At 41.6% G+C, this 13,081-nt stretch overlaps 2 protein-coding genes across 2 annotated transcripts; one reads left to right on the top strand and one right to left on the bottom strand.

Moving 5' to 3' along the window:
* The first annotated feature begins 5,086 nt into the window (after window positions 1-5,086).
* Window positions 5,087-6,929, top strand: LOC124664761. Its single transcript, XM_047202205.1, has 5 exons — window positions 5,087-5,248; window positions 5,355-5,472; window positions 6,256-6,320; window positions 6,399-6,485; window positions 6,561-6,929. The coding sequence occupies exons 1-5, from the start codon at window positions 5,114-5,116 to the stop codon at window positions 6,822-6,824; spliced, it is 669 nt and encodes a 222-aa protein (XP_047058161.1). The 5' UTR covers window positions 5,087-5,113; the 3' UTR covers window positions 6,825-6,929.
* Window positions 6,930-7,497: 568 nt separating this feature from the next.
* LOC124666199 (mitochondrial carrier protein MTM1-like) lies at window positions 7,498-11,329 on the bottom strand (the record flags this gene model as incomplete). The annotated part of the gene is given in 9 exon segments (XM_047203546.1): window positions 7,498-7,921; window positions 8,414-8,472; window positions 8,652-8,804; window positions 8,914-9,005; window positions 9,111-9,210; window positions 9,551-9,721; window positions 10,227-10,286; window positions 10,374-10,508; window positions 11,307-11,329. Coding segments are annotated over 9 exon segments (926 nt in total), but the record flags the coding sequence as incomplete, so codon positions are not given.
* Window positions 11,330-13,081: the final 1,752 nt, after the last annotated feature.

Genomic DNA, 13,081 nt, shown 5'->3' with positions numbered 1-13,081 from the left:
CCATGTGAAATTGCATGCCCTAGCTAATTCACTCAAAAGACCGATCTGATGGAGAGATACTAGGCAATTATATTCAACATATATGATATGCACATTTTCTTCTATAATGCTAAAAAACAAAACTGGGCATTTGATCCGCTTCTTGCTTCTTTCAAAAGTATCCTGGGAAGAAAACAATAATGTGGTCAGATAATCCCGGAGATTCTGCAATGTGCGGCCCGTACAAATTATTATGCATCATCTTGTGCTAAATTAAGCCCTGAGAGAAATTTGCAAGTGAGTGGGTTAGGCGTAGATCAGCATGCCAAGAGTACAACTATGGCGCGCTTCTGCACACGAAGATGTCCCTTGTGTTTGAAAAAAAAAATGCTCGTTTCATGGGCCTAATACAAAGGCAAATCATTGATATTTTTTCCTGAAGTGGCCAAAACACATAGGGAATATGGTAGTTCATATAAAAATATTAAAAGAAACTGAGATAATAAAAATAGTAAATGGGTTGCTACCTTCGATAGGCTGAGAAACACAAGAGCAGATTTTTTAAAGAGATTTACCAGAAAATCGTTAGCTATCCCGGAAAACAGAAACTGGGATGTCATTGACAAAAATTGGTTGCCTCTTTTCTGTCAAAATACTTTTGTTTTGGTTGCCTTGACCTCTCACATTTCTAGCCCGGTCTGAACCAAGTGCCCAACCATCAGCCGTTAATTGTTCATCTCTTACAAATGCTGCATTTTTTCCTTTTGCATAGGAAAAACATTATCCTTTTATTTGTAATCATATCGATCCCCAATATAGATCACGTATAATATATTGCTTTTCTCCCACTAGGACATCATCATTGTTTCAGATAATCACAGTAGGGATTTGGGAGCACTTGTTAGTGTAGGAAAGTATTTGTTCATGGGCCCTTACTACTTTGATTCATAGAAACCATCCAACATCATTAAAGAGAAAATAAATTTTTGGACCCTTACTACTTTGATTCATGGCAAGCTTCCATCCAGTATCACCTCAAAGTGATAAAAAAGGTTCATGCTTCGCGCAAGGGTTCTAAATTCTGGAGTCTAGACAGTGTTCACTCAATTTATCTAGGGGAATCTTGAACTTAATCTATTGACTAAGCGCATATTTTTTTTCTCTCTAAACTGAAAACTAGACATGTTTTGCATTTATCTACCAAACATGTATAGTCAGGCTGGTCAGTCAGAGGCCGGGTGTCAAATTGTTGCTTGTATCGCTTCGATGCGAACTTTTAACTTTAATAGAAATGCCCTTTATGGAAAACAAATCATCTTATGGAAGTAGAAAACGCCACACATAATCCAACCTCCGCTAATGCTAGAGAAAAATGTTAGCCTTACCCATCTCCATGATGTTAACAAAGACAGGTTTATGCTCGCGGGCAGGTAGCTATAGCCCAGTGTTTAGCCAATTCATGTTGATCTCTTCTATCCAAGAAAATTCTTGCCTATTTCTTTGCTAAATTGATTGTTAATTCAGATTGAATAGGAAGCTTCCTCATGCATAATGAAGCAAATGATGATGCGTTTTTTATGTGCACCTTCCAACATCAGATAAAATGCATAGTATCCTGCAACATCATTTAACCCACCTATTCCATACAAATCTAACTTTTATGTGCCTGCGTGTGACAGATAGAGACTTCTGTGCAACAGAGATAGCCGAGCAAGGTGATCAGGCCCCATACAGCTTAGCCTTTCTGCGTGCGATCTATAGGCCATTAGGCTTTGATGACACATATACATAGTGCTCATGCACCATCAGTTCCTAGCTTGGTGCGTGGTTTGGCGAAAAGCCTGTGCAGTACAATCAGTACACTGCAAACAATACTCTGTTGTGCCGCACGTACTTATTTGTGCACCTGGATGTCAAAAGAAAAAGCCAACTGAAACGATTTCTTAGTGAAAGTACTCTCATAGTCCCTGGATCTAGGTGGTCCATGCTCATATTTGGATCATTTCTAGGTAAGCGGTTAACTAAACTGAGAGCTAGCCTAGCCTAGATGTATAGGCAGGATTTAAATTGTACTTCCGGAGAATCACATGTCATGGAATCAGATTAATTTTGTACTTTGCATGAATCTTTAGTTTAACCCCACCAGAGCTCATATATCAAACTTTATACTGGTAGTGCTATTTCTCAAATTGCACTATGTATAGTTGCATGGCCGACAGGCCGAGGCCTTGAGTTTCTCCTAGCAAGCTATGGATTACTCTAATCAGCTTGGCAGTACAGCAAACTTCCACAAGTGGCAAGTAAATGCGGCTGTTTGTGACAATAAATTCAGGCTTTTGTTCCTGCAAATTGATAGTGCAAGGGGAAAAAAGCAGGGAAACCGCCTTGTGTTTTCAGACTATAATAAACTAAGCCAAATTGGATAGCAGTGCCATCCCATTGTGGTACTGCCTCTTCACCGTCGGAGGAATCAGAGACGAGCGTGGTGGGATGGAAGCTGGGTGCAGATACACATTGACATCTGAGGTACTACCTGATATCATCCACCGATTATGTGGAAACCAAAGACAGGCTTTCGGATAGAGTGGAACGATTTTGATAAAATATTGCACACAAGAGATGCCAACCTACACTTGTCATTCTTTGATAACGATATCCCTCAATAATTATCGCCTTCTTGGTATTTAAATGTTGTTTATTCGGAGCCACGTTGCTCACGATATACCAAACCCCAACATGCGTACGTGCATTCAGCAAGAGAGAGGGGGACAAAAGTCTTGTCAACATTTAATTTTAAATTTATAAAAAAGTTAAAATATCTAACCCTTGGTTATGGTCATACATTGCTTTTTCGACTTCAACCATCAAATTCATTTAATTGACACCCTCGACTTTCCAGGCACAAAAATTTCGCATCCTTATGTACTTCAACTGCTGTGATACCAGGGTCGCAGCCACACCTGGTGCTACCAATGTTGTAGCACCAACCCATTCTATGTTGTGCATAAGAGAAATTATGATACATCTAACTCACAAGCATGAATTAATATCACACTAGTTCAGCACCGCTTAGCCTGTCTTAGCAGTTAGCACCATTCTGTGATCATTTCTAGCTCTGCCCCTGCGTGATACCATAATGATACTGGGACACTGGGCAACCAAACAAGTGGATTTTTTTTTTTTGGCGGGGAACAAGTGGATTTTCGTTTTACAAAACTGATATGAGATCTACCCACAACACAACTGAAATTGAGATTAATGTGAATCTACATTTTGGGAAGACACATATGATTAGTTGCTTAGGTTACTACTCGCAGCTGATTTTAGTTTAGGAAGGTTGTGGTGCTTCAAGCATGTTGGATGCTACCCTCAAACGGTTTGAAATTTTATTTGTAAGACGATAAGGGTTCTGCCGAGAGTCCCACAAGACTTAAGTCCAAAGTCAATGTGCGCACAGAGAAATAAAAAAAGATAATCTAGCAATGAATATCTTCACACGTTTCAAATTTCGTTTTTGTGGGTTTTCTCTATTTACAGTTGGATTTATCTTCTTTTTTTTGCTTCTCTGTTATAAATCAAGTAGAGATTTAGATTGGGGGGGGGGGGGGTAGATACACCTATTGGCAATTTCAATTTGTTTGCTCTTTTTGTACAACTTTTCAGGAGTTCTCCTCTGCATGCATACCACGCATTGATAGCATGGTAGCACTGAAAAGTGCTTGTAGCACTCGAGCTCTTGTCACTATTCACCATGATTATTTCCCCTTTGTTTTCTTGATTTGTAGATTGAATTTATAGTATGATATATATTCATTGTCAATTATTTTCTAAAAAATAGATATGTTAATCTCATGTGGTAGCATATCAGCACATAAAGGAGCAGCAGCAACATTAATTAGTTTCTCTCTTCTTTGCATATCATAGACGTTTCCCTTTTTGGGTGCATATTGGGTGACCTAGCACCTGACGTATACTAATGCAGTACTCTCTCCGTTTTACAGAACAAGACATATCAATTTAGTGAAAAGTCAATGTTAAGTTTGTCCAGGTGTGTGAAGAAAAATATGAATATCTACACTATCAAATCAATATCAATAGATTGACCACACAATATGTATTCATAGAGTATTTACCATATTATAAATATTTATACTTTCATGTATATGTTTGATCGAACTTAGCAAGATTTGGCCTTTGACGAAATTTATAGTCCTTGTTTTATGGAACGGAGGTACTAGGTCTATTGTTTAAGGTAAAATGGTCTTGACTTTGTTGAACAAACAATATGATATTCATACAACTATACACCATCTCACACATTTTTAGATCTAAATCTGTTCACACCTCGAGATATTGAAGGACTGTATGTGAATGGTGTCATCAGAACACTATGTTGTTTTGGGTTTATTTAGACCTCAAATTATCCCTAATAATTTAAATTAATTTTTTCATGAGTTTTAGCTACATAATTTATAATGATCTAGTGCGGGGATATTCATTTCGGCCCATGGGTGCATATGAACCCACTATGTCAAAACACATTTTAAAATATCAAAAAAATTGAAATAAAATTACGCATGTACATCTAGATATTTTATGTTCGCACACAGGTGCGGGGATCATCGAGGTCACCACATTTCTCGATCGAGAATAGACCTGGTCGGGTTTCGGGCTAGGCCTTGTAAAACCTAAACTATAAATTATGAGCATAGCGTACCCACTCTAAGATATTCAGTAGATTTTTAAAATTTTAATATGATAATGTTAGATCATAAAAATACAGCACTACATCTCAAAGGCGGAGCTGGGCCCCAAGCAACACGGGCCATGGGCCCATGGCCTGGGGCGTGGTAAAATTACCCGCCTAGTATACGAGACTTGGCCTGCGGCGCAGCCCAGCCCAGTTAGGCCTGAGCTTGCACATCGATTTGCCCAAGCCCAGCGACCGAGACACGCAACCATCGAACCAGGCAGTGACGAAGCCCCATCTGAACGCCGCCGCCGGCTCGTCCAGCGCCGCCTGCCGCCTGCCGTCCAGCGCCGCCCGCCTGCCGCTGTACGCCGCCCTCCGGCGCCACCGCTCGTCTTCGCCGAGAGCCGCTAACTTCCTTCGCACGACGAGCCGGGTAAGAGGATGGTGAAGGGGATGCCCAAGTCAAGACCTATCGAAGCGGCGGCCGAGGTGGTCTTCGACCCGTCGGTCTCTGGCACCCGGAAGCCCCGCCGCGCCGATGCGCCGTCGTCGACCAGCGAGTACCACCACTTCATGGTTTGTCCTCGTGTCTCCTCACAGCTTCCTTGAAAATTTTCATGGAGCACGTACGTTCTTTATGCATCCCCAGTTCCTAATTTGTTTCTGACCTTTCACCCTCTAGGGATCGAGTCTTTCAAATATGTACCACAAGCCACCTCCGGAGAAATCCGCTGACACGTCTGACGAGGAGCCTGATGACATTGATATTGACAAGTTGTTGAAAGATGTCGAGCTTTTCGGTAATTAATTATCTCATACTGCGTTGTATGGTGCTGTTTGTGCTTGTTTAAACTGTCCATGAGCATCTGGGTATCTTTCCTTCTGCTGAATTCATTGACATACTATGGTAATTGGTTGTAATAACATCTTATATTACGGGACAGAGGGAGTAGTATCCAATGCAGCTATGATAATTGGTTGTAATAACATCTTATATTATGGAAGGAGGGAGTATTCAGGGAACAGCTTTTGCTTTGGTTTATAGCTATTTGATGATTCCATGTTGGATACTATGTAAACTCAACATGTAGTATTTGTGAAGCAAAATCTGTTACAATTGGAAATCATTCTATTGTGTGCTTATGCAAAATATTAGTCCATGTTAGTAATCTCGCTAATTTCCTAACACATCATCTTGTGAAGTTTGGTTAAGGAAAACATAGATATGTTAGCTAGTTTATCTGAGTGCGGTTCTTATCAATGGATGTGTCTATAGGTGATAGAAATAATTTGGAGTTTTGTTTCATATTATATTTTGGGTTTGAAGAACTGCCAATTTGTTTCTGAAATTCATTTGAACTACATTTGTGTTTCTGACTATCTGTAGATGCTTCAAAAGGAATTTCATTTTATTAGGAAAGAGTAATATAAATGTAACCTCAATGATAATAGCTAACTTTGTTTGACGTATGTGTTCCGTATATTTTTCTTTTCAATTTTGTAGCTCATCTATGCATGCATGCTTAAATTTTGACCTCGAGTTTTTATTCAGGTACAGACATTCACTTAGTAATATTTTTCAGGTGCCTCTACATGGAAGGACCGGAAGCAAATACAGAATCGCAAAGTAGTTGAACTGGGTGGAAAGGTAATCTTTGTGTTCCTTGTATATCCTAACTTGATGAAACTTTGCACCATCTCAGATGTTCTCATTTGTCTGCGACAGGCCATTAAGAAGCAGCGTACACCGTTATCTGTAGCAAAGCCAGCTATGAAGAATCAGCAGAAAAGGGAACAAAAGAAAATTGAAGAGGTATGCTTCTTAATTACTGGCACATTGTTTTGATTTTCCCTGGAACAGTGATTGACACATGATAACTCTATACAGGAAAGACTGCTTGGGATATTCAGGAAACGAGACAAGGGCAACAAGTTTGAGAAGACTAGACCAGAGGACAGAGTACTCAAGGCAACTGAAGGGCGGTTCAAGAACGGTATTCTCGATGTGAAGCACCTGATGGGAGCACCGAAACCATCTTCTTCGTTCAGGGATGCGCCAGAGCGCGAGATGAGAGGAAAGGGTAAGAAAGGTGGGAAAGGGAAAGGAAAGGGTAAAGGGAAGCAGAAGGGAGGCCGAAGAAACAGACGTTGAGGGAGCACCTTTGTAATGCATTTTGTTGCAAGATACATGTTGGAAGAAGAGATGTTCAGCCAACACCCTGTAATCCTTTTTGGATATGTTAAATTCTACTAGTATCTTCTAAGCAAGGAAAAAAATAGCGCGCTATAACAAAATAGCGTGGGTCTAAAAATACGCTATTAGCATGTTATAGCGTGCTATTAACGCGAATAGCGCGCTATAGCGCCGAAATAGCATAGCGTCGGCTCTCCAGATATGCTATAGCGTGCTATTAACGTTGGAATAGCGCGCTGTTTTTTTCCATGCTTCTAAGTAATCATTCAAACAAAGTGACCGTCCCTGGCCACTCCACTACAATTCTATATTTTACGAACTGTTCAAACGTTCCCAGATGAACAATTCAGCCCACCAGAATCCGTTTATTTGGCTGCTTGATGCTTGTGTGTTAAACCTGTGGTGACTATCGTGGGATGAGTGGATGACAGGTTTGCTAGGGCAAATAATACTGCCAATAGATCTAGTGTGCTGAATTTGAACTGCTGAGACGGACCAGCAGCTCACATTTTTACGTCTTACAAGTTAGATTGTATAAGGAGTCAGCTGTCCTCCAGGAATCAAATTTTAGTAATCTGACTATCTGAGTACTCTGTAAGATAAAATAGAGCATGAACTTGATCATGAGAGCTTGGTACAAAATTCTTAGATATCACTCTAATCCTGAACGCACTGCCTGTTGTGTTTTTACATCTCAAACACTGACTGTTATCTCGCAGAGGGACAGCATGGGCTCAAAACTTCTTATAACGAAAATGATAACATTTTTGGTAATTCTGCTCTTTATTAGAACAGACGTGATCCTCCCTTCTGATAAGGTAGGCATGGTCACGTGGAATGTAAACCAGCTTTCACGAGAGTGAAACCACGTTCAATCAGAAGCCTTGGCTGTAGTTGAGATCTGCATACAATTGATCTAAGCTCATAGTTCTGCTTGTTTCCTGTGGATGATGTACTTGGCAACTTCATATGAAGACACGACAATACCCACTGAAGGTCCTGCTCGTGCCATACGAGGGCCTGCGCCTCTGAATAGGCCCTTCATGCCTTCATTCCTGCAAAAATTGGGGCATTACAAGCGTTAAGGACATTGCATTGTGCTGAAAAGCTGAGGTATGCAGAGACTAAATGTAATGTCGACAGTATGAAAAACATAATTGGGTCATTGAAATGAACAGTCATTAAGAATTGCATGATGCATGCCTGTTGCTAAATGGCTCGTTCAGAAGATTCCGGGAAGTGGAAATGAGCAAGGACATATGAGACCTGCTATCTCATTAGCATATCTTGAAAGAAGAATTGTAGTCCACGTCGTATTGTGAACTTGTGAAGAGAACGGTTTCATTATCATACATGCCATGCTCGTCTATACTAGTACAACTTAGTGAGCCTGACTCCTTTATGTGCGTCTTGACTTCACTGGTTCTTACATACTTCCCATTTTGTAAGTTCTAACCCTGACGAATATGGTGTTTCCATGGCTAGTTCTATTGAATACTTAAGATGGGTATGTTGCAACCAATTTGCCGAGGGAAAATGTATAATACCTCCAAACCTCAAGCAGTATTCGCCGTGTGTTCATGTTTAATACTCTAGCAGGATCCTTCTGGAATGAGAATGGTAAATTTTGTAAGCACTGAGTAATGTGAGAAAAAAGCAGAAGTATTTAGTGTTATTGTTAGCATTTGGTGCACCAGGAATGAATGAGAGTGAGTTTAACCAACCAAAATCTAGTAGAGAGAAGTCTTGAAAAAACTAGTGATAAGCCAATGGCCCCAAGCTCACCTCTATTTGTCTGCGCGTCTTGGCAACATCCAGAGGACAGGTCGCCCCAGAAGAGATCACTCCAGCAATGAAGCCTGCGGAGAAATTTGCCCCCAGTATAACTGCTGCATTGCTTTGCTCACCAACTAATAGTCCTAATAAGTGTCTTCTAGTCTGAAAAGAAAGCATTTAGAAGTAGAAAAAATAGTTACCTCTACAGATTTGGCTGAATTCAATTGCCTTAATCAGAATATAATATACCAAACTTAGTAGAGTAGCTCACTGGTTCAAGAACCGCCCAACATATAGCTGAAAAGGGTACATCACGTGCAAGTTGTGCTCCCATACCAGTCCATAGAAGGTGGTATCCTCGAGCTGTATTGTCAAAAGTACATGGTTGATTATTGTGCTGAGGTCATGGTACAATTGACTTCTTCATCAGTTACAGACTAACAGTATGTATAGCAGACAGGTGCATACATCTTTCAGGGTGGCTGCTGCTTTGCCTCGATGAAAGCACGCCTAGCAAAGTCTTCCACATTCCAGGGGGTTTCGCTCCACCACTTGACTCTTTGAAGGCCTATATATGCAATAAAAAATATATAATTGTATCTAGAGAATGACATATAGAAATAAGTTGCACCAGAATAAGGTGCCTATTTCAACTGTTTCTAGTACTCCGCAGGTACTGGCAATAACTGTTGAATCACAAGCTAGTAAATTTTTTACTTTTACTTCTCTAACAGAATCATTTATGATAAGGCTTTGATAATGCCTTGCAAAGTTTTTCTATGCGCGATCTGTTGGTGACAAGAGTTAACATCGGAATTTCACAGCTGCCACCCCTTTCATTTGTTAGTAGATACATTTTCATTTCAAATAATGGTGTTTGTGGAGAAGATAGGATTCAATATGCTGACCTGCATACGTGTTCTTGCTAACTCAATAGGGGAACATGTTATACATGCCAATGATCGTGCAACAGAGCCAGCAATGAGAGGGGCATATGGCCTAAGTTTGGGATTACTGCGATCAGAATATTCCTCAATCCAATTGCGCAATAGATCGTAAGAAGGCAGATATATCCCAACCTGAAAGACAGTAAGTTTCTATGAGATATATGAATCAAAGTACTTCAAGATGTACAATTCTATCGCTCCATGATGTTGATCCAAATTTAATACAAATCCAAGAGGACACCTAAAGATACATTAGGTTCTAAATCAGTAACAGTGCAGTCAAAGCTTTTTATTTTAAAGCATTTCATGTTTCCATTAAAACCTGTAGAAAGATCATCAAACACAAAACATCATACTGTATGATAGATAATTTCTGCTACAATATACTCAAGTTTTTTACGACAAGGGCATTCCATCCATTTTTCTTGTAAAGATTATCAGCATCCCAAGAAAATCATTTGTCATGAAGGTAAAAATGCAATTTTATAACAGATGAAATGACACAAAGATAAATACACTGAGAAAAAAATGCAGAAAATTATGTGTAAGGCGAGGAAAAACTCTATGTGATGAAAAGTCATGAAATAAGCAATTAGTGCAAACAGAATACTAGTCATGGCCAGGTGAGTTGATATACCGTTGGTACAGCTAACGCTAAGCTCGCACCAGTACCTCTCCATAGTCTAAAGATTCCTTCCTGCAGTGGCTCATAAATCGTTACAAAAGATGATCAAACCAAAACAGAAAAGCACAATGAAGAAAAAGCCTCATTAAGTGTATTTACCTGTCTAGTTATCTTATAGAACACATCCATTGTTCCTCTGTACTGAAAGCATTCAGGACTGCAAGACGGCCCTAAACCATTTAACTTTAATCCACCAGGGTTACACCATGGATAGCACCTAAAATCTGACCATATCTGAGCAATGTATTTCAAAGAAAAACAAATAAACAAGCAAGCCATACTTTTATGTAAGAATTAGCAAAATGAATTGCACACACACTTTTTCAGAAGAGAAGGGAATAAAACAATGAACCATCCCGACAGAAACGGATCTTCTTGTCAGTATGCAACTGTTAGCAGAATTGGGTGCCGCAGATTGTTTATCCATTGCAAAAAGTATCACAACAATTTATGTATTTTTTTGGAAATTAGATTGGGACACAAAGCACACAAGGAAAAATAAATGCTCGGAGTATTACAAGCAGATAGTTTTCCTTGAAGAGAGATTTTTTCCCTTTATCATCTATCCTGGTCAACACTCTTATGGGGTTTATCACATGGTATACAGAAGGAGACCAGCATGTGGTCTATAGGTCTTATTCTTCTATGTTTCTTAGCTAGTGTAAATTTTTAGTTCATTTCTGATTAAAGAGCATTCACAGAAACATTTCTTCTCTTGTCGACGTGGTGAGTGATGTTCCCAATCTCATCGATTCGATTCATATATCAGGAAGATAACACCTTCTTAAGTTTCTTTCGTATCGCAATTAAATTGTGAAAGGGCTCTATGTACCAGCCCGCTGCCACTGTATTTCAGTGCTTTATGTTTTGCTCCTCAGGGGAATGCAATAGGATAGATAAACTTGGTTACTTTGCCCTTGTAGCTATAAAACTGGCATCCCCAGCACTTTTGCTTTCAATATAAAGCAGGGTTGTAAAGCATTGAATGGAAAACAGAAACTATTGTACGTGGGTTAGAAGCGGCAAACTTACCTGATTGTAGACTACTCCAGCGGCTTGTGCCTGTAGCCTGGTCTGCAAGACAGAATAAGGATTGAATCAACACCAATGTCCACACGCGCGCAGTCCAAAATCCAAAAGTAAGACGGTAATGCCGCGGTGTTTTGTCACAGGTCCCGAACAATTCGCCTGGCAGCAATACATCGGATCATGCCGATAAACTCTAGTCTCTAGGTATTCTTTTCCAGAACCAACTAGCACGGTGCCCCTGTTTTTTCACCAAGACTAGAAGATTCGCGACAAATTAAAATGGCGGGACAGCTGAATGAGGGTCCGTTTTGTTCAGGCGGAGAGGCTGGTGTACAGCAACTGGTATGCGCGCGGGTGGTGCATACCTTGGCGACGTCGAGGGGGTTGACGAGGACGGCGGAGATGACGGCGGCGCCGGCCGCCGCAACGGCGCGTTCGGTGAATCCCATGGCCCGCTCGGCCGGCTGCGGTGGCGGGGCGGGCTCCAGGGCTCGCCCCGTGGTGGCCATGGCGAGGAAGCGGTGCGACCGAGCGTGTGAGGCGGCGGGAGAACTGATTGTTATTAAGGGGCTACCAGAAATTGCGGCGGCGTGGAGAAATTCGGGAGGGAATGGAGAGGAGGAGGAGGTGGAGAAATTCGCTCGTGTCGACACGGCTCCTCTTTCGAGCCGCGTACACGTACAGTAGCACCCTCGAGAGGAGAGGAAGCAAAGCGACCACGGCTACCGCGCCGTGGCGGTGACCACGTGGCATCCTTGCAGCGACGTGTTCCCAACTAGGGTTTTGGCATAAAGATTTCTACGCTAGTTGTTTGATTCATACAATCATATTTTGTACTCCCTCCGTCCCGTTTTAATTAACTTGACCATAATTTTGCAAAAAAAACCCTCCTCAATCCGGATCCCACGCGAACAGTTACGGCTGAACTCTCCTCGTCCGGATCCTAGAGGCGAGCTGTTGCGGTCAGAAACCCACCGGCGGGCAGCGATTGGCAACACCGTAGAGCCGGGAACAACTCAGGGCTGCGGCTGGCCCTAGTCCCTTAGAGCGACGGCCCGCAAAGTCTTCTGGTCGCACGTCCGATGTTGTCGCAAGGGCGTGCCACCTGACCTATACCTGGTCAGGAAGGTGTTGGATGATGCCTCGCTTAGTTTCCTGCATGGCATACACGTAAACATTAAATACGAGCCTCGATCGGCTCTCGGGTTATCTCGTGAATCGGCTCGAAGAGCCGATCCACCCATGATTCGTACAAGGTGTCCGAATATATGGTGGTCTCGCTTGATCAAGATAAAGCTAATGCGATCTACGACGATTTAGGGTTTTCACCGCATAATCGGATCATCCTACTCACGATTGGGCCTCGCGCTCGCGTACGGTGATCGTAAGCCGATCCTAGACAGGGCCTAAAAACCAACACGAGGTTGATCCCCGGAACATCCTGTCTATGGCTAGCAAACTACACCCTACACGCCGCTGGATCCTCCAACCCTTTGTAAGGCCTAACTATTGCGGATATTAAACTAATCCTTGAAGAACAAGGAGCAACCGTAACGGATCGGATCTACTAAACAATGATCAAGCGGGGTGCCGCCCCTACACCTAAGATAGGTGTAAGGGCGGCTAGATGCATAAGGGTTGCACTACGACGGCATATGATACGAAGAACAATGCTAACCCTAACACATCTAAGATAACTACGTTGCTCGCCATCAAAAAGGCTTCGAGCACGAGCAACGCATGAACAACGTAAATAAGCTTTGCTGCCTAGATCGCAA

This window comes from Lolium rigidum, chromosome 6 (assembly GCF_022539505.1).
Source record: "Lolium rigidum isolate FL_2022 chromosome 6, APGP_CSIRO_Lrig_0.1, whole genome shotgun sequence".
NCBI lineage: Eukaryota > Viridiplantae > Streptophyta > Magnoliopsida > Poales > Poaceae > Lolium > Lolium rigidum.
This window is presented reverse-complemented; position numbering and strand designations above follow the sequence as displayed.

What these genes read in the sequence shown, in the direction of transcription:
- LOC124664761 (XM_047202205.1), top strand. Translation starts at nt 5,114, where the DNA reads ATGGTGAAGGGGATGCCCAAGTCAAGACCTATCGAAGCGGCGGCCGAG. An exon ending in GCGAGTACCACCACTTCATG is followed by an intron (nt 5,249 to 5,354) that starts GTTTGTCCTCGT and finishes TTCACCCTCTAG; the next exon opens with GGATCGAGTCTTTCAAATAT. An exon ending in AACAAAAGAAAATTGAAGAG is followed by an intron (nt 6,486 to 6,560) that starts GTATGCTTCTTA and finishes AACTCTATACAG; the next exon opens with GAAAGACTGCTTGGGATATT.